The 26,334-nt window shown below is 47.3% G+C and overlaps 1 protein-coding gene across 9 annotated transcripts in view; it reads left to right on the top strand.

Moving 5' to 3' along the window:
* Positions 1-26,334, top strand: part of RREB1 (ras responsive element binding protein 1) — a 133,688-nt gene that overhangs the window by 78,001 nt on the left and 29,353 nt on the right. For 7 of the 9 annotated variants that reach the window (XM_042985782.1, XM_042985784.1, XM_042985777.1 and 4 more), the window contains 2 exons: positions 17,762-17,906; positions 18,452-18,585. In XM_042985782.1, the coding sequence (XP_042841716.1) occupies positions 17,762-17,906; positions 18,452-18,585 (279 nt within the window). The other 2 variants (XM_042985785.1, XM_042985786.1) reach the window with 2 other exon arrangements.

Genomic DNA, 26,334 nt, shown 5'->3' with positions numbered 1-26,334 from the left:
TCATTCCTGATACCAATCACTTGCGTCTTCTTTATTTTTTTTCCTTAGTTAGTCTAGCTAAACATTTGTCAGTTTTATTGAGATGTTCAAAGAAACAATTTTTGATTTTGTAGTTTTATTCTCTGTTGCTTTTCTGCTGTTTCATTAATTTCCCACTCTACATTATTTCCCTCTTTCTATGTGCTTTAGGGTAGCTAGCTCTTTTTCCAGCGTTTAAAAGTAGAAGGTGAGGATATTGATTTGAGAACATCTTTTGTACCACAGGCATGTACAGCTATAAATCTCTTTTTAGACATTCTTTAGTTATATCTTGCGTTTCCTTGTTCATTCATCTCAAAGTATTTTCTAATTTCCCTTGTGATTTCTTCTTTGGCCCGTTGGTTATTTCAGAATGTTCAGCGTCCGCATATTTGCGAATCCCCAAATTTCTTTCTGCTATTAATTTCTAATTTCATACCATTGTAGTTGGAGAACATACTTTGTATGATTTCAATCCTTTGAAATTTCTGGAGGCTCATTTTATGGCCTAGCATATGGTCTGTCCTGGAGGATGGCCCGTGTCTCTCTGAGAAGAATGTTCGTTCTGCTGTTGCTTGGTGTGTCCTCTGGAGGTGCTGGGAGGTCTAGCTGGTTTATATGTTGTTCACATTTTCTCTTTCCTTGTCGATTGCCAATTTTTTTTATGCACTCTACCTGTAAGGTTTGTGGAATTGCTATCTCATTTTGCATGAGGAAACTTGCTTGGGATCAGAGTAACAGCCAAGGTTGAGACTTGAATGTCGGCTGTGGGCTTAGTGGTCATGCTTGTAATGACTATGAGAAAGAATTGATAATAGTGTTTGTATCATTTTTTATATTAGAAAAAGCACTCTTTCACCCACCCCCAAAGCAGCTCCATGCTCTCGTAGAGCATTACAGTGGACCCTTGAACAATGCAGGGGTTGGGGGTGCCAACCGCCAGTCAGTCGAAAATCACACAACTCTTCTGACTCTCCCAAAACTTAACTACTAATAACCTGCTGTTGACTGGAAGCCTCACTGAGCACATAAACATATATGTTGATTAACATGTATTTTGTATGTTGTATGTATTATATACTATATTTTTACAACAAAGTAAGCTACAGAAAAGAAAACATGATTAAGAAAATCATAAGGAGGGGCATCACCTGGGCAGCTCACTCAGTTGTTCATCTGACTCTTGATTTCAGCTCAGGTCATGATCCCAGGGTGGTGGGATCGAGCCCCACTTTGGGCTGTGCACTGAGCATGGAGCCTGCTTAAGATCTTCTCTCCCTCTTTGCCCCTCTCCTCTGCTCACACACTCTCTCTCTCTCTCTAAAATAAAATAAATAAAAATACACTTTAAAAAATCATAAGGAAAATACATTTACAGTACTTCACTGTACCAAAAAAATCTATAGATAAGCAGACCTATATAGTTCACACCCCCATCGTTCAAAGGTCAACTGTATTTTTAACGTTAAACTATTTCAGCCAAGTTATTTCAGTCACTTTATTTAGTGAGCATGGGGTAGCCTTTTATTGGATTTTATGACGGTTTTTTGTTTGGTATACATGGGTAGAAATGATCCTCAATTTTTTATAGCTCAGCCCTTGATATTATCCTAAGATACAGTTCTTATTTGTAAACAGTATATATTGGACTTGTTTGTAAACTATTGTTTATAAATATTTTTTTTTTCAAGCAGGCCTTAGGGATGTTTGTGCTAATTTTGGATTTTGTACTGATTTTATTTATCATGAGTCATCTTGATTGGGAGCGGAGGACTAATTGTTGTGGGCCAAGTTCTAGGCCTAATTCTGCAGGACGCCACAGGAATCTCTTAATTTGTGTACACTTTAACAGAATGGCATAGGAAGACCTCGTTGAGAACTTATGCTCAAATGCAGCAATGTTTGTGAAAGCATTTCGAAGGATAACAGTGCAGCATGGAAATGTCATGGGTGGGGGATGTTTCTCAGTTTGTATTATTGGAGCTGAAAGCACACTTGTGATACTCTGTGAAGTGTGTGCCACTCCTAGCTGTGTGACCCTAGAGAAGTTGTTTGGCCTCTCTGTGTCTCGATTACTTCATCCATAGAAAGCATTGATACCTGTACCAGTGTTATGGCTACACTGTGGGGATTCACAAATTAATACATGCAGAGCACTTAGGATGTTTATCAGTGGTCACCAGTGTTGCTCTCCTACTGCCACTGAAGGACAGACAGTATGCCAAGTAAGCATTCCTATAATACCAGAAAATAAATCAAGAGGTTGCTTTTATTTTTGTTTTCTTTTTGCTACACACTGAATCTGTAATTTAACATTTAGAATATTTGAGTTCATCATACCACATTTATTTTGCCTTTTCTGCAGAAAATTGCAAATAATAGGTTAAAAGAACATTTCAGTTTGTGGTAATCAATCACAGTCATTACCACTTTCATTTGCTGGTGAAACCGTACTTTTGGGGAAAAAAAATTATAAAAATGTGAAAACATAAAAAATGTGTTAGAGAGAGTGGAGTTAGACTTCTTTGTCCCAGGGATCTGTTCCAGAACGTGAGACTCAAATAGTGAGCTGTGATCTCCCCTGAGCACATACCTGTGTTTCATTAATCAGAGACCAGAGCTGTCCTGGGACGCGTGTGTGCAGGAATTAAAAAGAACAGCGAAAACCCACGTTTTGAGGAGCTGTATCCTCACTCAATTTTCAGAGTATGGAAGGAAGTCAGTCGACTATGAGTTTGATGCTGAAGATGGAAGTTCTGTTTCTTTTTCCTCCTTTCTCATTTTCCTTCTTTTGCTGCTGCTTCCCACGTCTGTGGCACTGGCTGGGATCAGGGAAAGCCAGGAGCTCATCTGTGGGGACTCTGGGGCCCACGCCCCGCTGAGTGATCCAAGACCCCCTGGCCTGCATTCATTTCCCCCTGAGTGCTGGGCGCTCGCACCACCCCCATGTGTCCCATTCTGTCTTGTTGACAACCAGGCCCTCCTTTTCTGTGTCAGTTTCAGGGTCTGATTTTCAGCTTCTCCCCTGAGGCGTGCAGATTCAGTAGGACCCCTGCTATGACATGATTCCTTGTGGTGTGGCTTTCTAGATCCATTTCCCCAAGGCTCGATTCTGGCACACAGTATCATTTAGGAACAGATTTCACCTTCCCTCCGCCTCCTGCTCCAAAGGGCATCTGCATGTGCACAGGTGATGCCTATCTCCGCATGTACACGTTCTTCCAGATAAGCCTCGCCTTCCCAGTGGTTAGTGTTGAGCAGGCTGCTGTAGAGGGCAGATCTGGGCTCCATCCCAGACTCTGGTTGCTGCTGCACTCAGAGGTCCTCCGTGTACATCTCGCAACCCAGACCCCAGGAACTACTCCTTTTCAATTTCAGGTTGTTCTTAACCGACATTGAGGCACTCTGTCACCACCCACTTTATGAAGCAACTCATTCTGTTTCCTTTGGCCGCTAGTCATTTTAGGATGATGCAGTAGTTACCTTTGTTTATAAGACTAGTCAATCTTTTGGTAGCGTTTCCTTAGTCTTAGGAGGGGAGCCTCAGCGCATAAGCAAGAGACCGTGTCAATCTGTTACCAGATCGGGTACACTTGTTCAAGCTGCCGCTTCCCTGTCTGCGGACTTTCGTGTTTTTGAGGTTTCGAAATCCTTCGTCCCAAACCGTCTGACCACAGCTTAGTTTCCAAGCAGAATAATAGGCTGCATCAAGTGCAAAACACGCATCACGGAAAGATCACCGCGGCTCCAACTTTTAACTTCCCCCAACTCTTTATCAGTTGCTCCCACGTTGAAAATTTGGATTGAGCAGTACTTGTCTTCCAAAACAAACTTGGGAAACTGAGCCAGAGCACACCCGCCGGGAGAGCTCGATGTAGGAAAAAGGGCATTGAGCTTTGCGATTTGCAAAACTTTCCAGAAAGTGCTGGACTTCAGAGCTATGCAGAAGTGATGATATTTGAAAGAGAAGATAGAAGTAGATCTCCTTTGGGAAGAAATCCTACCTCCAAAATGGGTGTTTTTCCTTTGCCAGAATGTAATTGCCTTGAGAAAATAGGAAATTAGTTTCCACTTTGCTCATTTTACAAAGTGGAGACTTCAAAGCCATAAAGAGAGTTGTGGAGTTTGTGTTAACGTTACAGACATACCAAAGACCCCAGCAGGACTGGGCTTTCCTAACCAGCTTCTCCATTCATTCTCCGAAGAGCAGGCATGTGTCTGCATTTTGGCCATGTCAGTGGAAGGGGCAAGATGAGGAAGCGAAATGCCTGGAGTGTCCTTTAGTTATTTGGGCACAGGCTCTATTTCCTACTGCAACGGGAACGACTTTTTCTGTTGCTAAGTGCAGGAGACATAGACCCGGAGGATGCCGCTGGATAATGGACAGTCTTCAGGAACAGAGGCTTATGTGTTCCTATTATGCTGGAAGAAAACGTTCGCAGTACAGAAATGTGACCCTGCCCCATGACAAATGAGGCCGTGGAGGCTCTGAATTTAGCTCACTACTCTCGGATACTTAGGTGGAGCCAGCCCTTGGCATGCACAACTGAACTTGGGTATCCAAACAGGTGGCCAGCATTTAAAGACAGAAGGAACAGAGGTAGGGCAGTGTCTTGGAAGGGGACAGTCACTTCTTTACCCTCAGAGCCCAGCAAGAGGAAGGGCCCTGTGAACTTCTTTCATGGTAAAAACGAGTTTCTGAGGACACCCTATGACTAGTTCTGGGACTGGCTGCTTCTCCGGAGTGGAGGTGGGCACTCGGAGGCTCAGCTAGTCCCATCTTGAAACAAGTGTTAATCACCAGGTACTCACTGACTCCCCTGACAGATTCCTTTGAAGGAAGGAAGGTATCGTGTGACATGGGAAGAAATAATTTCTAGGATAAAAATCTGGGTCATCCTACCCAGGACTGTGTGAACTTTTTTTTTTTTTTAAACCTATTTCTATTAAAAAGAAGGAAACAATTATTATATAATGACGTTTCAATTGTCTACAACTAAGTATCTTCCCCTTGAGGAAAGACAAATCAGAAGAGAGTGTCTCTCGGGGGTGCTCAGAGATCTTAACATAGTCAGTTCCACTGAGACAGTTGAGGGGTTTGTGGAGATTTTAATGGTGTGTACACAGCATAATGAGAATGTATGAACTGTGCTGGACATAGGACCCTTACGTTTGGTGCTGTTCGGTGAATATCTGGTGGTTTCATGATAATCATACTTGGATATCAAGGCAGTTTGCATCTGTGTGGTACTGTGTTTACGGAAATAGTCACACATACTTTGGGTGTAGTCTCAAAAGCTTTATTAGAACTTTTTTCTTTTTAACTAGAAAAAAAAAATCACGGAAGTGTAATACTTGGTTCCCTGATCATGCCTCTTCATATGCTTTTCATTCTCTTCAAGAGCCCACATCATTAAGAGGCCCAGAATTTTCCCCTCGAGAGTGAACGTTCACAAATCTGCGTATCGCAGCAGAATGTCCAAGTTCCCAGTTTCCCCCGGTAGCATTATTAAGCTTTCACCAAGTGAGTTTATTATTTGATTACACTTAAACACTTTTATAGCCTTTCTTTACATCTCATTGTCTGGAATTGAAACCTGTACGCTTTTATTTTAACGTCAGTAGTGGTTTGTATAAAGGCGGCCTCTCCGTGTGTCCTCTGAGAGCTCTTCCTTCCTCTCTGGCTGGTGCTGATAAAGGATGCTCTGTGGAATGGTAAAGAGAGCCTCCATGTCTTCATCTTTAATGGGGCAACGTTCTACTCTCAGAGTCTGCTATGATGAGAATAAATGTTGTAATGTATACCCAAGCCCCAGGCTCACATAAGTGTTCGACAAATTGTGGTTCCTTTGCCTCTCTCTTCTCCCTTCGGAAACTTAACCCCCCAGTTCCTTCCGCATGCCCATGAGCATGTGTGTTTACAAAACCAGGAAGAGAGACCTTGACCTTCAACCACGAGGGTACCATAAGCTGCGATCTAAGAACCTGACAGTCTGAGAGCAGTATTTTGTAGAGCAGCTGTGTGCCATACGCCTGAATTTTCTTCTCCTAATTGTGTAAATTCTCATTATTATTTGAACACTGCTTTTGGGGGGCATTGCTTTTTCTGTGGTATTTTTCTGTTTTTTGCGTGGATTTGTGTTTATACCATTTGATGAGAGTCTGTGGTTCTTTTCAGAATTCCTACTTTTACATTTTAGAAATCTGCAAATAGCAAACTACCACTCTGAGAAAAAGAACAGGTCAGAGTGATTTGTCACAGAATTTTATTCCTCCATTAAAATAAAAATCATAAGAAAATAGCAAAGCTGAGAGTTGACCCCTTTCAATTGACAGTCTCTTGTGAAACCTGTTTCATGTTTGACTGACATTCTTTAGAACATTTTCCCTGCTACTTTGTGTTTGTTTTTTCTTTTCTAATACCCCTTAACAATGAGCATAGCTTAATTTTTTTGAAAGAATATTTGAAAAATGTACTTGTGGCTGGTGCTCCCTTTTTATTCGGCATTTTTTCCAGAAGGACCAGGTCACGTTCAGTTATATCAAAGAGAGCTCACTCGTAAAACTCTGCCATGTGTGGGGATGTGAAAGCCTTTTTCATCCTATCACTGTTTCTCAGATTTATGATATGCTTCATAATTAAGTAGTTCACTATCATTCTGCAGGCTAGATGCTAATGTTTATAATTCAGGCTTTCTTCTGTTTTGGCAGAGGTGGTATTTGTTTTGGAGATTTGAGCAGACACAAAAGAAGTTTCTCTTGAAGGCAGGCACCACGGTGTTCTTGACATATCTCGTTGAAATATTTTGAAAGCTCAGTTGCACCAGGTAAAAGTGGTGAATGGCATCAAATTCTGGAGCATCCGTGCTTGCCTACACTTGAACGAGCTGGCAGTTGTGAGAGCTAGGAATTAGGTCACGGAAGGTAAGGTATGTGCTTGCTGGGGGTAGGATGAGGAGTGGGGGGCTGTCCTCTGCTCCGGACCTCAACACACCCCCTTCTCCCCACCCACCCTGCCCTCCGCTGATGCCCTGACAATGGGGAACAGATCGTGAGTGTGTGTCCCCACTTACTTGTATAATATCAAAGTAGCAGAGGGGAGGAGGAAAGCAAGCCTGATTGCAAGCGGTAAGAGCACAAACTTAAACCTGTGCCTCGTGCTTTATACCTTGCATTTTTCCGTCTTTGTTTAAATATTTAACCTGTCCAACCTGTTTGGGCTGAACAAGCTGGTGCTAGCAAACATCGAAACGTGCCCATTCACTGTCAAACAGAAAATCACTGTTTTCTGATTTGTTAAGGAAGGTGATTAGCAGCAAATTCTGTCCGTACCGCCCCCCTCAACACATACCCCTACTAAAAAGGGAAGAAGCAGCCCAGAAATCTTCTCACAGGTATTTATCACACTGAATCCCCACTCGCCTGCCCTTGGGCATGTGTGAGTGTGGGTGCACGCACACACACACACACACACACACACACACACACACACACACACCAAAGAGCCTTTTTCTTCTGCTGCTTTCAGGACTTCGGGTTGATGGAGAGCTTGTTGGTCTTCAATGGGGAGAGATTTTGTATTTCCCTTACACCAGAGACTCGGTTGCATAATAGGCATTGGTATGTAACGTCAGCACTTAATTCTTCTTCGTGGTTATATAACCCAGCTCATTCGAGAGGACTGTTGTAATTTTACAGGCGGGAAAATGGAGGTTTGTGATGTTACAGGTTCAGCTAAGATTGTCAGCCAATCTCGGACCTTCCTTCCCAGGCTCTTTCTCTTCCTGGGCCCCCGTCGATCAGGCAGCATGCCACTGTCCCTTGCAGCACATCGTTTGGTTATTTGTGTCACCTCTGGCAGGCAGAGGCCCGTGTCTACCACATTCATCCCATTTGAGATTCAAGGTGACCCTGAACTTCTGCGGTCATGGACAAGGGGCTGTGTTGCCTGGCTGTTTTTTGCAGGTGACCTTTCTCTTTGGATTCATTTATGTTCATTTTTTTTTTTCCTCTCTCACATGGGACACAACCTGATCTTGGTACCCTTCTCCTTCTTAGCTGTTTCCCCCTGGCCCCTGAAGAATACATTATGGCGTCCCCTAAGTGGTGGTGACTTTCCACCATGCCTCTTCTCTGTACCCACCACCAACAGCTTCCATTTCCCTCTTCGGCATGTGGCGGGCCATCTCAAACAGCCCAGCCTAAGCATTTCCTGTTCCTCTTTTGGAAGAGGCTGAGGAGTAGCGAACAGTGAGTTGGCACTACCTCATTGTGGAGATAGTCATCTCTTCCTCCTCTGCAAAAAGAAAAAGGATATGAATAACTGGGTTCTGCCCTCTTTAAGAAAGAAAGCTAAAGCGAACTCCCTTCGGGGCTGAAGCAAGAAAAGGGTCTGGGTGACCATGTTTCAAGTCAGTGACAGTTAGAATGGGGGATTGCTTTGTCTATGGTTTTTTAGCCCTTTTCTGCGGAAAGGCATTCTCTGCAGGGTGGGGGTGGAGGCAGTGGTGATTGCTTCCCTCAAAGGGAATGGCTCTGGGCTGATGGGGCCATGCTGGGAATGCCAACTTCAGATGGGGCTTCCTTACCTAAGGCCATAGACACAGGAGTCTGTCCTGGGATTGGGGTCTTGGGCCATCTGGGGAGGGGTGGTGGTGGAAGGAATGGAGGGTGTTTAGCCCAGAGAAGGGGAAGAGTACACTACAACATGGCGGCTGCCTGAAATACGTACAGGACTGTCAGGTGGGAAAGCGGTGACTTTCTGCTTATCATTTCCTGGATTAATATAGGGACAGCCCAGGCTGACTAATTGTAGCTTTGCGTGAATGAGAGTTCTCTTTGGGTGAGACAGAGGTCAACACATCCAAACTTTGAGGTCTTTTGTTTGTTTTTAAGGAATCCGTGATTTTATACTGAACTATGCACTGTGTGTCTTTGTGGGTATTATACACAGGTATCCAGGGAGCCAAATAGGGTATGGAGATCATTCTACCAAATAAATTATTTTAGCAAAACAAGGGCAGGCAAAGGGAATAAAAAGTACAAGAGGGTTTAGGGTATACTGATCTAAAGAACCTGGTTAGGAACAAGGTCTAGAATAAAGATTTTGCAGAGGTTGGTATTTATGTACATGGGCCAACCGCCAAGCTCCCCTACACCGTATCTGAACCTCAGGAGAGGAGGAAGGAGCAGTGAAGGGCCCTCTGTTTTCTAAGTAAACCATCAATAACTGGAGACTGTTGTACCTCGACTCTGTTCTGAAGTCAGCGGCTTCCAATATCAGTAGGGAAGTAGGGGAAAAGGAATGTGGTAGCCAGAAGGTTACCTCTCTCCCACCTGAAAGATGGCTGGGAGGTGGGGGACACTCAGGGAAACCTATCCCTCAGGCATGGCAACCCAGCTCTGTCCGTCAAGGAGGAAGTGTTTGTACTGGGTTTTTGCATGACATCAGGATGGAGAAGGAAGTTCCTTCTCTACCACTACAGGAGAACCCAGAGACAGGAGAGCAGCAATTGGGGGTCAGCCAGAACGGTACCCCGGAGTCTGGACTGGGGAGCAGCTGTGGGCCGAGGAGCAGTGGAGGTAGAGTCCAAAGGCAACTGCACTGAGCAACTAGGACCTGAACCTCTAGCACCCCCTGCTTTCAATGGAGATCCTTAACTTTTCATACAGTTCGATTTCTGCTTACGCTGGCCCCACCCACATGCCAGGCTGCAGTCCGCAGGATGAGAGAGATTCTCCACTTTTGGGGTGCGCGTCCCCCTGCTGCAGGGGAATGGGAGCTTGTGGGAAAAACCCTGACGTGGGATGTGGTCTTTAAAGTCACCGCGCTCATCTGTTTGCCCCTGAGCAGAGGCAAATGCAGCAGGAGGAAACTTCGCGTGAGGACTCAGGCGCACCCTCCTCGAGTCACACTGCCGTTATCGAGGACGTGGTGTGACGTGGGGTGTAGCTGGCCTGCAGGGGGCGGGGAGGGGGTGGTGCAGCATCCGGGCACTTCAGCGAGAGCGTCTCGGGAGCACCGAGAGCAGGCTGCAGCCAGGGTTCCCACAGGCAGCCTGAGGAGCGCCGGGAAACGCCTCTCTGAGATGCACACCTCACGGTAGTTTGACTTCTAGACTTTTCTGAAAGTGCTGTCTTCAGTCCACGAGGCTGCTTACACCCACCATCGTCAGATCTTCCTCCACACCCAGGCACAGCTGCCAAGACCTGCCTCCTGGATCAGCATGACTGAACCTGAACAACACCCGGATTACTAGAAGGTGGCTCAGAGGTGGAACCCCATGGGGAGCCGCATGGTTGGTTCCTCGCGGACTGGCACAGGACTGGATGGACTCAGGCGACACTCACAGCTATCCACCCTTAAACTCCTGCCCCGTCCATCAGTTAGGGAGACCTGCTTTTCTTTGGCCTCAAATGTAGGTTGTGGAGCAGGGATGCTTTTGAATCTCATTCATCCCTCTTTCGGTTCTCATAAGACTGTTGGAAAAGCAAAGCGAGCACTGGTAGGAATGGGGAATCTGTAATCAGGCTGCAAAAACCTGTTGGAGCCTGTTGACGCAGTTTGGAGGGCCCCCCTCCCCCCGCAGGGCTGAGCGCTGTTTGTGTTTGGTTTGTGTTTGGTTTGTGTTGTGTACTGAAAGAGTGACCTTCCTATTAATGCCATTTGCTCAGAGGACCTAATAATTCAGCTCCCGGATTAATGAAACTTACGTAGAAATTAAGCAGGAGAAGTTAGCAAATCCTGGAAAGGTCTAGATCTTGCCTGAACTTTGCACTTCTTCAGGTAAATGAGGCAAATTCTCTAAGAGCAGAGTGTAAACAGTGTCTGAGACCTGCCAAGAGGACACCTTCCACGGGGTGATCCTTCACACTTGTTGAGAGTTTTCCAAAGGGTTTTACCCCCAAAATAATTTTGAGAATGTTAAGTTTCATCATGTTTTTGGTTTATGTGTTTATGCCCGATAAACTTGTGCAGAGTCTGCTGGTATTTTGCAGCGTGAGCCTGGGAGCGGTCTAAGGCTTATATCCAAAAGATGGTGACATCCCAGCCAGGCAGTTAACCAAGCCTGTGACCAGGATGAAGAGTTGAAGAGAATTTAACTGTGATCCGGTGGTTCTCACACTTGAGCAGGCATGAGTACCACCTGGAGGGCTTGTGGAAACCCAGGGTGCTGGACCCTGGCCCAGAGTCTCTGAGTCTGCCTGAGAACTTGTATTTGTAACAGGCTCCTGGCCAATGCCATTGCTCCTGGTTGGAGCACCACAGCTTGAGACCGGCAGTTTTGTCCCCATTTTACAGATGTAGAAACTTGTGGAATCTCCCTGGCTACTGAATGGTAGACCCAGGATATATCTGAACTGTCTCAGTGCTCAAGGCCACCCCCAAGACTTCATTGCCATCACTTGGTCTCTCTACTGCACCCGAATTTGCTTTATCTTCTTCCCACATTCCTGCTTGCTTCTCAGAGCAAGGCGGTGCTTCAGCGGTAAGAGTGCACCTTCATTTCCAGATCTACAGGCTTAACATACCTAAGAAAGGTTAACAGAAAGTTACTGTATTTGGAGCTGGAAACGAGGAAGTTCAGGGAGGAAGAAAAGGATATGCTTTAGGAATTGGTCTGTCTCCTCTGAGTTCCTAGATTGGCGTTTCAGCTCTGGAATAAGATGTATTTGTTTTAGCCACGATATATTCAGTATTCTTACCAACAGCCCACCCTAACTAAAATGGGTCTTCTTACACCTTACGTCTTAGAAAACAAAGGATTATAGGGCACCTGGGTGGCTCAGTCGGTTAAGCTTCCGACTTTGGCTCAAATCATGATCTTACAGTTTGTGAGTTCAAGCCCCATGTCAGGCTCTGTGCTTACAGCTCAAAGCCTGTAGTCTGCTTTGGATTCTGTGTCTCCCTCGCTGTCTGCCCCTCCCCCACTGGCACGCTGTCTCTCAAAAATAAACATTTAAAAAAATTAAGAAAATTACATTTACAAGAATATTTGAGTTGAAAATCAGCCTCCATGTCAAAATTCAAAGTAGGCCCCTATCAGTACTAGAAAGTAGGGAGATTTTTTTTCTACTTAAAAAAATCTGCAATATTTGTTTTTGTTCATTACTATAGAAACCCTCCTAGCCCCCTCCTCACCCCCGGGTGTTATGAATGGAGAAAACTTCACTCGAATCCTTGAAGAATTCTGATAAAATTTTTTCCTTAGACCATGGTGTGGCAGGATTTCTACTATTGAAGTGACATGCCACTGAAGGAAAATTCTAGAATTTTATGCAAAAAGCTTACTGTGAATGTAGATGAAGGTTTGAATGCAGAAACACAGATTAATACCAATAATGGGAGAGATTCATGTGTGTCTTCAGTATTCATCTTTCAGTGTTTTTTGTTGAAGCACTTTTACTATAACACTGTTTGCTATACGATCTCATATCAAGTTTGTTCACAGTAAACCCTAGTAAGGTAATTAATTGTGACGGTATCTTGGAAGCTGAGGACATGTGTTGTTGTGATATTGCAACTGGACAGGTTTTCTGCTTATACTTCATGCATTCATCTGTCTAGCCATTCGGCCATCTGGCAGGTACTTAGATAGCCACCAGCGCTAGTGCAGAGAAGGAGAGAGACAAGGTTATAATGAAACTTATTTTTTTTAATGTTTATTTTTGAGAGACAGAGAGACCGACTGAGCAGGAGTGGGGAAGGGGCAGAGAGAGAGGGAGACACAGATTCTGAAGCAGGCTGCAGGCTCTATACTGTCAAGACAGAGGCTGAGGCAGGGCTCAAACCCATGACCCATGGGATCATGATCTGAGCCGAAGTCAGACACTTAACAGACTGAGCCACCCAGGCACCCTGAAACTTATTTTCAATGGAAGCCAAGGAGATGGTCAAACAAGTTGAAATACATGGTATTTTCAGTTTCTGGTATGTTCTGTGAGGAAGGTAAAACTGGGTAGTGGGCTCGAGGGCCTCTGCATGAATGGGGTAGGACACTTGCCGTGAAACTTGAATGACCCGCACCAGCCCTAGAGTTCTGGGGTGGAGCAGCCCTGTGACCAGACTAGTTAAATGAGTTTGAGGAACCCAGAGAGAGCTAGTGTGTCTGAAAGGGCCTTGGGGTCAGAATATGCCGCCAACATATGAGGTCTGAGAAATGGGCACAGGCCAGATTTAATTCTAGGAATGGAGCTGTCAGAGGCATTCAAGCAGTGGAGTGGTATGATATGATCCATGTTTTAGACACTCACTCTGGCTGCTGTGTAGAGAAGGCACAGGAGAAGGGCAAGAGGGAAATCAGGGAGGTCACTTTAAAATATAAGACCAGCAGATGGAAAATCCTGTAGAAGTGTTTTTGCAACACATCTATCCATGTGTTACACATGAATCCTTGTGCATAAATCTGTGCACATTTGTTCAATTCTTAATCTTCAAGACAAATTTCTAGCAGTGGAATTACTTGGAGAAAGGGCACACATATTTAAAATTCTGCTCCCTGTTGCTCAGCTGCTTTGTAGAAAGGTTGTTGCCATTTTTACTCCCCTCAGCAATGCGTGAGAGACGCAGTTTGCTGAACCACACCAAGACTGCATATTTCTCATCCCTGCCACTCTGGAAAATGAAAAGACAACTGCTCAAAAGATGTAAATTAAGGGCACCTGGGTGGCTCAGTCGGTTGAATGTTTAACTCCCATTTTGGCTCAGATTATGATCTGAGGATCATGGGATCAAACCCCACGTTGGGCTCCATGCTGAGTGTGGAGCCTGCCAGGGATGCTCTCTCTCCCTCTGCTTCTCCCCAGCTCTCTCACTCTCTCTCTCAAAAAACAAAACAAAAAAGAAGACGTAATCCTCAAGTGTAGTGTGGTGGAGACATGCCTCGATGGCAGTTTGAGTGACAAAGTCACAGGGATCTTAGTTGGAAGTGAGGGTGTGACATCACCGAACCCTCACACCACATCAATTGCCATTCCTTCCGATCCAACATGGCACAGAGGATGTCCGCACACCGGAGCGCATCCCAGGGTTAGTAGTGACCAGTATCAGTCAACAGAGTTGAGAGCAGAGCCTGAGGGAGCCCACTGAAGGAGCTGGCATTGTCCAGTGTGGGGAAGAGAAACTTTGGAGAAACACTGCAGTCGTGAATATTTGAAGAGCTGCCACCTAGAAGAGAATGTAGACCGATTCGATATTGCCCTGGGAGGATAGATGGACGTTTAAAAGAAGGATGGGATTTTTGACTCAACATGGGAAAGATGGCTGTAACAATTAGCATCGCTAAAAAACAGAGAAGTCCTGGTTGGCGGCAAGTGTTCGAGCAGAATGAAATGGTGATCTCTCCAGCCGAGTGGGAGGCTGGAGAGAGAGCATCTCAACTCCCTGCCAGTTCTGAGAGCATCTCGACTCCCCGCCAGTTCTGAGAGCATCTCAACTCCCCACCAGTTCTGAGGCCCGTTGTTGTTTACTGATCCTCAGGGTACATGGAAATGAGAAAACAAACCCAAGCCTTCTAAAGAAGAGATGCAGGCTTGCCCCTCCCCGCCCCCAGCCTTCCTCTCTTGGCCACGCTCTGTGGGGAAGAGGCCATTACTGGCTCCTGTTGGTGACACGCCCCACTTCCTGTGAGTGTTCAGGAGGAAGTGGACAGTTAATGTTGCCACTCCTGCTATCAGAGGCCAGGGCAGAAGGGAAGGGGTCAGGTTAGGGAGAGTCTTAACTGCAGATCACATCCAACTTCAGAAATGGCTGAAGCTCCCCAGCTCTGGCAGCTGAACTACTGACTGAATGGAGTTTATGAGCCCACAGCTGTTGGTCACCTTGTTGGCTGAATGGGCAGATTGGAAACTCCCCATGTCTTGTCAACCAGAGATGTAACCCTGGAATAAAGGAGCACACTTGAGCTTTGAACCTGCGGCTCCAACGGGCTCAGTCCTCAGTCGGAGAACTGGAGTGGGTCGACGTGTTCAGCAAAGGTGTACTCGCCACCAAGCCCTTGAGACTGCTTTGATCTGGTCTCCTCTTCCTGCCTGTAGCAGCAGTGCAGTTCAAGGGCAGCCCCAGTTTTTCAGAATAAGACAGAGGCAGAACCGGAGGTGGGGAATGATCTGTTTCTGACCAGTGGCCCCTTCATTTTCCTGTTGACGTTTGGCTAGAGCTCAGTACCAACTGCTAGGCCTTGGGCTGTGGTCACTCAGGGAGGAGGTGTCCAGGGCCAGGCTGGAGCCCTGAGGTGCCTTCTGGTGGTCCAGAATGCAAATCAAAGGCTTGGCCTTAGGAGGCAGTCTAGGGGGCAAAGCTCAGACTCTGAAGCCAGCACACCTGGGTCTGTCCTGGTTGGAGGGTCCCGGGCATGTCAGCTTCTCCACACCTCACCAGCCTCCTCTGCAAAGTAGAAATGAGAATCTGTAAACTTCCCACCAGATAGGTTCTCACCACGTGCCCACTACTGTCCCTCATCCTCTGCTCTGTGAAAACTGCTTCCGTCACAAATCTCAGATCTGGATAATAAGGGTCACTCTGTAAATGTGCGGATCATATGATAAAAAAGGTGGAGCTCAGCTAGTGAGCCACCTACAGTTAGTTGTCAGTCTCAGATTTCCAGTATTCTCTGTGGTTTTTTGTGGCCTTGTGTTACCGGGCACAAGTAACCTGTCAGCTGTAGAGAAGGTATTCGTTTTTAAATTAATTTTGAGTGATTTATTGAAAGGGTTTGGTACTCATTTACATATCTTAGTATTTTTCATACTTCCTTAGTTCTTAGGTGCTTTAACACATTTTTTTACACTTCTAGAATTGGAATATGTGATACAGTAAATATCAAAAGAAACTTGCCAGCCCTTTCCTTTTTTCCTCTCAATGCTGATAGTAAGTGATGGTCTCTAAATCACAGTCACCTTGGAATGAGGGAGGAGGGCTACTTAGGACAGGGCTATTGGTAGGAGCGCCTGGGTGGCTCAGTCTGGTAAGCTTCGGACTTAAGCCCAGGTCACAGTCTCACAGTCTGTGAGTTCAAGCCCCACGTCAGGCTCTGTGCTGATGGCTCAGAGCCTGGAGTCTGCTTCGGATTCTGTGTCTCCCTCTCTGCCCCTCCACTGCTTGCACGTGCTCACTCGCTCTCTCTCTCAAATATAAATAAACATTAAAAAAAAAAAAGGACAGGGCAGTTGGTTCCCCAGAACTTTCCTGAGGCTTTATGTGACCAAGAATTAATAATAAATCATCCTTTCCTGATAATCTGAGCAAGGAATTATGTGGACATGGGCATGATGCTTGTCTGTGTGCTTTTCCATTTTCTCCTGTTAGATCTGCTTACTCCGCCACACTGACATCCCCCAGCCCCCACCCAGAGAACAGAGGCTGGGCCTGAGGCCCATCTTCTCCGAGGCTAGGCCATATCTAGCCTGCTGGTGGATGGCTCTGTGGGCTGGGGGATAGACGGTCAGGGGCGAGTGTGGGGGCCCTCCACCTCCTAGAGTATGTGTATAGAACCGGAACAGGAGGCACCCAGGGTCTCACCCCCACACACCTAGAGAAAAGAGGATTCACAGGTAGTGTGGGGCAGGGTTGTGGGGGGGTGGGCACTCACTCAGCCACATCATTGCACTGTGGACCCACACGCCTTCATTGCTGCCACTGCTGGGGGTTCACAGGCTGCTTAGCCTTGTCCTCCCCCGGCCTGTCCCCTCTGAAGAAGGCACAGCCCAGAGGAGCTGAGCTGAGTTGTACTTCTTTCTAGAGTTGTGACCAGACCACGTATGAAAGCTTTGCCATCTTTCCCATTTCCTAAGTGCTTCCCTAGTAAGATAATCCTGTGAAAAGAGCTGTTTCTAAAAAGCTGGTCTCCATTCTTCCATCTGGCACAGTTTAACCCCAAAGATGATGATGGTGGTGACGATTGTCATTAGGAAAACCAAACCCTTGATGTCACAGAGTAAGGAAATTGAGACTGACTGTCTTTTTGTAATCTCTTTCTCTCCTTATAGGCCTTGGGACCTTGTCCATAGGGTATTTGTTTTAGAACTGGATAAAGTAAGGTCATTTAAATCAGGTCACCTATAAAGCTCCCTTTTTGGAGCAGAGGTACAGACTATGTGTAATGCTTTCTTACATGTGTGTTCCTGGCCCTGCAGATGTCAGGATTGCAACATGCAATTTACTCAACCCATTGCCCCTGCTACTCTCACAATCCATAAATCCATGTAATATCATGAACGACACAGAAAGTCTTTCCGGTTCACTCCAGACATTCGTGTGTTAGCACTTCTCAAATTTGACCCCCAGCGTGCCTCTGAAAGCAGAAGAGAACACATACCACTGGCATTTGTGAGGTGGCAGATGCAGAATGATGGCTTGATTTAGGAGCTGGCCAGATCTGGGAGTTCTTTATTCTGTAGCATTGTGTGTCCGAAAAGAGTACCTTTTGTCTGAACAAGCAGACCTGGCAAATCGGATGGTCTTTTATCTCATTAGCATCCGTGAAGTTCACGAATGTCTTCCAACAGACCGCAAAGCACTGAACACCATTTTTGGATAGCACTTGTGAGAGCTTCAAGGAGGGGTTCAGGGAGATGATATAAAGCTTTGAAAAGAGAGAAATCACTGTATAAATTACACCCCATACCTTAAAGAAAATGTAGATACCAACCCCTAAATGTATAATACCAAAAGTTAAAAAAAAAAATAAGCCAACTCGGTTTTTTGCTAAATCACATTGTGTGTACGTGTGTTTGTTCTTTCCAGACATATGAAGATTCATGAGAAGGACCCTAACAGTGCTACAGCTACGGCGCCCCCATCCCCACTGAAGCGCAGGCGGCTGTCCTCCAAGAGGAAGCTGAGTCATGATGCCGAGTCAGAGAAAGAAGACCCAGCACCTGCTAAAAAGGTTCTCACTGCTCCCGGCACAGATGTGCCTAACCACTGGACTCCTGGCAGAAATACCTCTGCCTTTATTTTCACAGTCTGGGGACTTGGCAGACATCCATCCTAAGCTTTTAACCTGTGTTTTCCCACACTGTTTTATAAGGTGTCTGCAGGAAAGAGTACCCGTGTGCACTTCTCTGTGGGTCCCCCTACCTGAGCCCCAAGAGAAGAAGAGCGTGTTTCGTAGCTCTGTGCTTTTTTGTTTCTCCAGCTGGAGTGGAAGCTTCATACGTATTAGGGGCTCTTGTCCTCACTCTTTGATTCTCTGTACCTGTCAGATACTAGGTGCTCCATAAACGTTTATTGAATGGATGAGTGGGTTGAAGGTGGATGGATGGGAGCGTTCAGTGAGTGTTGTGTGAATAACGGACTGTCAGTAGCATCCTTAATCCCTAGGAAGGAAGCCTCCTTTTCCTTTTAGATTTGGATTGAGTATTGGCTTCTCTTCTGAAGCGGACCCACGTGGGAGACCACCTTCCTGACTTCACTTTTTTCCCTTTCCCCAAGATGGTAGAAGATGGGCAGGCGGGTGATCTGGAGAAGGTGGACGAAGTGTTTCACTGCCCAGTATGTTTCAAGGAGTTCGTTTGCAAGTATGGACTGGAGACCCACATGGAGACCCACTCAGATAACCCACTAAGGTAGGAGAAAGAGTGGGACACAGCTGTACTCTGGAAAGCCCTTTTTCCTTCTGTTTCTTTCTGGCCTATGACCTGTCTTTATTCCCCAGTCCTCCAAACTGGGCTAATGGGATTTAACTTGAGTTTGATGACAGCAAGGCAGCTAGTAAGAAAGGTGGATGGTGCAGGGAAGAAACCAGGCTGAGAAGTGTCAGAAGGAAGAAGTGGCTGTAGCCACAGGGTGTGTTCACTGCACTTCCATTTCGCTGCTGGGAGGGCCCTTGGAGCCTTTGCTGAGAGTCCACTGTGCACAGGGTGCCCCGTCACAGGGGGCTTTTGAGCATCAGGCACATTGTCTGTAACACAAAAGGTGTTGCAGCCCAAGTGATTGTTAGCTTGTGCAACAGTGTGGTAAGGACGGAAGGGCATGCCAGGTGCTCGTCCATGTTTCAACTGGATTGGTAGCACAGAAACCTGAGAAAGCAGTTTGGGGTAAGAGGAGTTCTGTTCTGCTTCGTGCAAGACACTCAGCCTAACGTGAAGGCTGTCACAGTAAGATAGTGAGACATGATTGTTCTGCTGTTCTGGGTTCCATTTTTGGTCTTTGCTGGCTCCAGCTTTCCTGGTTCCTCGCTTGCCCAAGCAGAGAAGGTGATAGGAGTTTCCAGCAGTGTTCAGGGCAGGGCCGGGGACAAGGTGGACTTGGCCTTCCTTCCCTATCTTCTCGGAGAACTTCTTCATCAGGAAGAAAGTCCTGTGTTCTCCGTGACAGGTCTGGAACGTTTTCCTACAGAATTGCCACTTTTAAAATGCTACTGCCACGGAAAAGAACCAGGTGCCATAGGGGCACTAGAAGACTTGGAAGCTGTGGCCTGCAAGGCACAGCCGAAGGTTCACCCAGAGCGGAGGCGAGCGCCTCTGTGCCCGCAGCTCTGGGCTTCAGAAGGCAGCTTGGGAGTATGGAAATCTGGACACCTGTCTGACTCACCGACGTATGGGCCAGATTTCCTTCCTCAGGACAAGGCATTTGGGTGTGATTTGGGAGTTCAGAAGTCTGACCAGGTTGAAGGCTTCTGTGTTGTAGGAAAAGCCTAACCCTATGGCGGCTTAAAGCCACATCAGACGATTACACTTAATCACATCAGCTTGACATTTTTTCCATTAGGGGGAAAGAAGAATCCATGAAAAGTTTAAACTGCTGAGCAGTTGAAGTGCTACAAAATGTCTTTTCATAACTCCCCCGTCTTGGGGAATTGCAGACCGCGTAGGAGAGGGCAGGGACTGGTGGTCAGAACCCCTGGACCCCATCCTACTCACATGGGGCCTGGATCAGCTATATTTGAACCTTGAAGGAGAGCTGGACCAGGTAGTCCCTGTGTTCCCTTTCCGGCCTTAAATTCTAGGGGTTGGTCTCTTTAACAGCTGTTCTTTTGTCTACCAAGAAAAAGCACTTGGCTCTTCCTTTTGCGGGCCCTCTGGTCCTGAGAGATTTGGGAACGTTAATGGTTTCATTAGCATCCGCAGCATCCCCAGGATGTGGGCTTGTGGTAGGTGGTGAATATTGAAATAGTTTTCTCAACCGAGGACCTGAGCAAACAGAGGAGAAGTGACCAGACAGGCGAGTCGTGGGCAGAGGCAGCAGACAGCACGTGGGACCCCGCCCCCCACCCCACGTTGCTGCCGGATAGCCACGCGAGCTGGCACTACAGAGGGAACACAGTGCCTGTCTCTGAGCTCCTCTGTGTGTTTTGTTTCACTTCATGCTTTAGTCTGGGATCATAGTTCATCTTCGGAACTACCCGTTTGTCCCCTTACAGATAATTCTATCCTACAGGAAAAATAATTTGAGTCTCACGAAAGATTTTTGAGCAGCTGGAGCCTGTACAGCACCAGGTATAGCAGTGATAGAGGACTCTCGAGTGTCCCCTTCTCACATGGTGGCCTGGATGAGGGAGTGGGTTCCCCTGCAGCGGGGCCCTCTGGACAAGCACTTGCCCCAGGGACAGGCTGGGCCTGCTATTCAGAGGTGGGGACGGGCCCTGCGTTGGACACTGGTTGTCCTGTTCTGCACAGTTTGGTGGGCAATTCACTTGCCGTGACTGCAAGGCCAACAGGGCAGATGACCTGTGAAGTTGAGCCTCAAGTCCTGCCTATTTTCCTCGCCTACTCAGGAATAATGCCCTTTGTCTGGAGAGGGGTTGACTGGAGTTGCTCGGTAGCCTGGCTGGGCCTCAGCCCCTTCTGGCAGCCTTCCACCCCACGGGAGCCCCCAGACGCTGTGCCCACAGCGCATCCATTGTGGGGAGGCGGGTGGTGAGCAAGCCATCCCCCAACTAGTGGCTGTTGTGCGGGGTGGGGCTTGCATCTGGAAACCAAAGGGACTTGATTACAGAACACAGTTAATTTCCCTTTTCTCCTCTCTGCTCTCCTGTTCCACATAATAGCCTGCTATCAGAGGAGGCCATGGGGGCAGGCATGAGCCGGCAGGGCCCAGCCAGGCAGTGAACTGTGACAGTAGCCGGTGGGAGAGGCTGCTTGTTAACCCAGAGCTAAAATAGACACCAACTCCATTTGCAAACCCCAAAGGCAGCAGAACCACAGTGGGATGCTACCAGTTCAAACAGAAAGTTTATAACTCAAAACAGCTGTTGGTTTCTTGCTCTTCTGCCCTCACCCCCTCCACCCCCCAAAGCTGGCCAGGTGCCTGTTATCCCTTAATAAAAAGTGTTGGAGATCCAAACCCGTGTAACTGCTGAGGCCGTTCTCCCTTCCTCTGTGTTTCAAATTAATGAAGTGTGTGTTAGCATTGAGCAAAGGGAAGACAGGGAGCTGCTGGTAGCCATTCTAGCTCTTCGTGCTGTGCATTGCTTGTGCCCAGACATGACCAACAGTAAATCCACATCCTCCTAGACAAGGAGGGCTTATTGAGAGCTGGCATTTGGAATCAGGGGTGAGGGACAGTACTTTAAACGTTCTAGTGGTCACATTTTAAAAAGTAAAAAGAGGGTACCTCAGTCGGTTAAGCATCCAGCTTCAGCTCAGGCCATGATCTCACGGTTCGTGGCTTCAGGCCCCGCATCGGGCTCTGTGCTGATAGCTCGGAGCCTGGAGCCTGCTTCGGATTCTGTGTCTCTGTCTGTCCCTCCTCCGCTCATGTCCTCTCTCTCTCTCTCTCTCTCTCTCAAAATAAATAAACACTTATTTAAAAAAGGTAAAAAGAAGTAGGCAAGATTAATCATGTTTCTTTGTTCATTATACCAGTGATACCAAAATATAACATCAACACGTAATCAGTATAAAAATTGTCAGGGATGTATTTTACCTTCCTCTTTACATACAAGGCCTGTGCAGTTCAGTGAGTGAGGTGCAGTAACAGCCCATCTCAGTTTGAACCAGCCACATTTCAGGGGCACAGCAACCCACCACACAGGTGTAGGTCCAGGACAAGCCCACCTACGGCAGGGAGGGCACCGAGGCAGCAGCTTGGCTGTAAAGGCCCCTGGGCTTGTGTCTGAATGACTTGTCTCAGGCTGGCGGGGGCTGGGCCAGGAGGGTTGACAGCTGGGTGGTTACCATGGCTCTGTGACTGCTGCCAAGGGCAAAATATAGCAAAACTTATTGTATAATCTTACGTGGCTTCTCGATTAAAGGTCGGGTGGTGAATAATTTTTAAATTATTTTAGTTAAAACATATCCAAATGATTGAGTGTTTCTTGTGTGCCAGGCACTCCACCAGACTTGAAGGAAAAAATACAATGATGTTAGAGACAGGGCCCCTCCAGGGCCAGTCAGGAAACAAGTAAATGGGAAGTTCTAAAACAAAGCGAAAGGGATACACTCAGGGCCATGAAGGGCACAAGCTGCCTATTGTCGAAGCAGAGGGAGCCTGATCCAGTTAGTGTAAAGCTTCCCTTGACATTTTGCACTGGATGTTGTGACACTTCACTGTGTCCTGTAGGTGGAGGCTCTCCTCCGTCTGATCAAATTATTGATCTTGATTGTCAGTAAGAAAAGTTTTAAGGCGATGCCCTTAAATCTATGTCAAGAATTAGTATGTGGGGAACACAGTGGGCTCTGACAGGTTCACCCTTCCGGCTGCATGAGAGCTTGTCCCGCACCTGCACGATGAGGATAAGTGATGTTACAGGCATGCAGGCCAGGCTGAAAGCCACCCCCTTCATCTTAGTGGTGGAGGGAGGTGCCAGAACCTTCTTTCTTCTGGATTCTCAAGTGTTCCAAGGAATGTTTGGCTCCCTTCACCGCACCACCCTCCCCATACACACCCCCATCACCTACAGGGAGCCCCTAAAGACTAATTCACATGGCATTGGGCCCACACTTAAATGTAATCCTAAAAATAGGGAAAAGGGTATAAAAAGTATTCATCAGCATCTTGTACTTAAGACTCCCAGGGGTCCATGGCTTGGCCAAGTGGAGGCAGCTTTGAAATGGTGCCGGGGGCTGAGTGAGGAGGCAGGGGACATGTCCCCCTGGCCAACCTGGAAGTCGGAGGCACCTTTGTCAGGACCCCCTCTCCACCCTGCCAGAGGGGCCTCCCCACGACTTGGGCTATTCAGAGCCAAGGCGGCCACCGGCTTCTGCACTTAACCTGCCCACGATGAAGTGCCTCTGACCCGCCCTGACTTCACGCCATGCTGGTTGGTTGAACCATCCGGGCAGGGTGTCGGGACGCAGTGTGCAGTCTGGCAGATTCCTGGGTGTGGGGAGGGCAAGCCGCCACCCGCCAGCCACCGGCCAGGGCCCTGTCACAGGGCCCTCACTGTTGCTCCCAGCAACTGGGAGAGATTAGTGCAGCTGTTGGATGTCAGTTCTCTGGCTGGACGGGAGGGAGGGCGGGGAAGGGTGGGCACCAGGGCAGGAATGTCTGAACCGGGTGGGGCTCCAAGGAGAGGTTGTTTGCACTTACCCCTTCTTGCCTCTGGAGACAGAGCAGGAAAAAATGGAGCATGAAATCCCTTTTAAGAAGGAATGTCAGTCTCTCGGCTAAAACAATGTAATGGGCAAGAAATTCAGTATATCAAGGAAGTAGCCAGGGTGAGCTGAGTGTTCTCAGCAAGGTATCTCACAGGTTCTGATGACAAGGGCCGGGCCCTCTGGCTGCTCAGGGAGTATTAGTGGCAGGGAAGGCTCACAGGTGAGCCCCTGTCTGGTGTCCAGACATTAAGATTGTGCCATGGGTTGTAGAAGGAGCTGAGGGCATCTGCAAATCACTGTCCTCTGAACAGAAGCATAGCAAAGTGGAGTTAAGCTGACTAGCTCCATCCAGCCCAGCCTGCTACCTGGCATCTCCCTGGCCCCCCGGGCGACCCGACGCTGTTTGCCCATCTGGAAAATGCATTTGAGGACTTGTGGCGAGGATGAAGGGGGCAAGCCAGTCCTCAGACTGCAACAGACATGGAATGGGTATCCCATTCCTAGGAAGTTGAAGAGTCAAATTCCAGGGCTTCTCCCAGGTACTATTTATAATTGATAGAAAACATAAAAGCAGTTTGTCTTCTAGTCTTTATTGTTACAAAGAGCTGCTTTTTTCTAGTTCTGCTTTTGTAAAGATTGGGAAGCTGAATGGCTGTTTAAATTTGGTTTGAGTCCTACCTACCGAATTTTGTAATCCAACTGTGAAATCCAGACAGAAGCTTGAAGGAACTTGACGGAAGCTTGAAGGTTCCTTAAATAGTGGAACCACACATCATTTTCCTTAGATTGTTGGGGAGGCCTGAGAGTTCTGAAGAAAGGTGTTTCCTAATGTTTGAGATTTGCCGAAGCAGTTTTTCCAAAATATGTTTGGCATAGTAAATATATGTTTTCCCCCCTTAACTGCCATGATGGTAGATGTGATACTGGTGTACAGGGGAGACGCCTGGAGGGGGCGCTGCTTATCTCTTTCACCTGCTCTTGAGCTTTCGGTTGACTTCAGAGCTCTCTTCTTGGCCCAGAGAGTTGTGGTCACCGGATGAGTACAGCACTACTGTAGCAGGCACTGGGAGGAGCTAATTTCCCAATTGTTTAGCCACATGATTTGGGGGTTTTGTTTTAAAGCTTCTCTGTGGCCTCGCTCTCCACTTCTGTAAGTCCCGTTGCTGATACATTTGCCTTCAGATTTACCTTGGCTTGACTCTTCATCTTTGAAAGGTGCGCATGCTTCCTTCTCATCTTAAGTACTTTGGAAACCCGCTCCAGAGAGCGTGGACACATTGCTAATTTCAGGGCTGGTGTCCTTAATGGTGAGACCTATTCCTTTTTTTTTTTTTTAAGTTTATTTACTTTTGAGAGAGAGAGAGAAAGAGCACAGGTAGGTGAGGGGCAGAGAGAGAGGGAAACACAGAACTGGAAGCAGGCTCCAGGCTCTGAGCTGTCAGCACAGACCCCAACACAGGGCTCGAACTCACAAATCGCAAGATCATGACCTGAACGGGAGTCGGACACTTAACTGACTGAGCCACCCAGGCACCCCAGGTGAGAGCTATTCCTGATGTGTAACTGTTGGCTCTGCTGTGAGCCTTCCAAACCGCTGGCTTTGTTTAGGGCTTCCTCTGTTCCCTACCCAGAATGCCCAGACTGTAGTAGCACTTTTGTCACACTGCATTTATACCCTAGCACAGGCTTACGTATAGTTTTCTTTGAAGAAATAAATAAGAAGGAAGGCCATAGTGTCTTCTTACAAGGGCGTGTGTTATAAAAGAACTGATATCGGGGTGCCTGAGTGGCTCAGCCAGTTAAGCATCCAACTTGGGCCCAAGTCATGATCTCACAGTTAATGTGTGTCTTTGCTGTCAGCATGGAGTCTGCTTCAGATTCTCTCTCTCTCTCTCTCTTTCTCTCTCTCAAAATAAATACTAAAAACTAAATAAATAGATAAGTAAATAAATAAAATAACTGATACCACGGTGTTCTTCCTCATTACCACAGGCACACTGTGACAGGGGTCAGTCCTCAATTCGGTGATTGAAAATTCTGACTTTTGTCTTTTTAAGACTGGTGGTGGATGTGGGTATGAATAAGAGCATTCATTTTCATTAAAGTCCTTTGAGAATTAAAAGGACAGCCAGTCCCCTCAGCTAACGAAGGAGAGTATTTCCTTGACCTGCTGGAGCTGGCTTGTTCTGTCCTTGCCTTGCTGTCTGTGTGCCTGTGACAGCCAGGGGCAGGGGCTGAGCTGTGGCTGGAGGGGTTGGGTCTCTGTGTGGCTTCGACCAGTGCAGTTAGTTCACTGTTCCTGTGAGACTCAGGCTTCTCCGACTGTGCTCCGAATGTGCTCTGTCCAGGCCCGCCAAGGCCAGGGCCAGTGTGCTGTGTAATTTTGCTTATTTGCTTAATCTCTGAAGGAGAAGGGACAAGAAGGGCTGTGGATAAAGTACGTATTGAAGGCTCTGTGTGGTTGCCGTGCAGCCCTCCAGCCCCCGGGGCCACAGTGGAAACTTAGCTCACAGCACCCCCACATGCTGCTGGGAGGCATTTCACTCCCTTAAGACCCCCCACCCCAGCCCCCTCCTATCTGTGCTTCGCATCTACCCATACCCTCCGGTGACCTTGCAAGCGGTGCTAAGGAAGGTGGGGGGAGCAGATAAGCTGCAGGCCTTGTGCCTCTTGCCTCTGCTGTTATGAGGCCGTGACTGCATGCCCCGAACCATAGCTCTTGCCTTGCTGCCCGACCCTAACACAGCCGTGGGGCCCCCACCCCAGGAGTAGGAGCCGCCGTGACTGAGCAGCTCTGTGGGAGGCTGGTCCGTCATAGGTGACAAAGTGAGAATG

Source organism: Panthera tigris, chromosome B2, assembly GCF_018350195.1.
Source record: "Panthera tigris isolate Pti1 chromosome B2, P.tigris_Pti1_mat1.1, whole genome shotgun sequence".
In the NCBI taxonomy this organism is placed as follows: Eukaryota; Metazoa; Chordata; class Mammalia; order Carnivora; family Felidae; genus Panthera; species Panthera tigris.
This window is presented reverse-complemented; position numbering and strand designations above follow the sequence as displayed.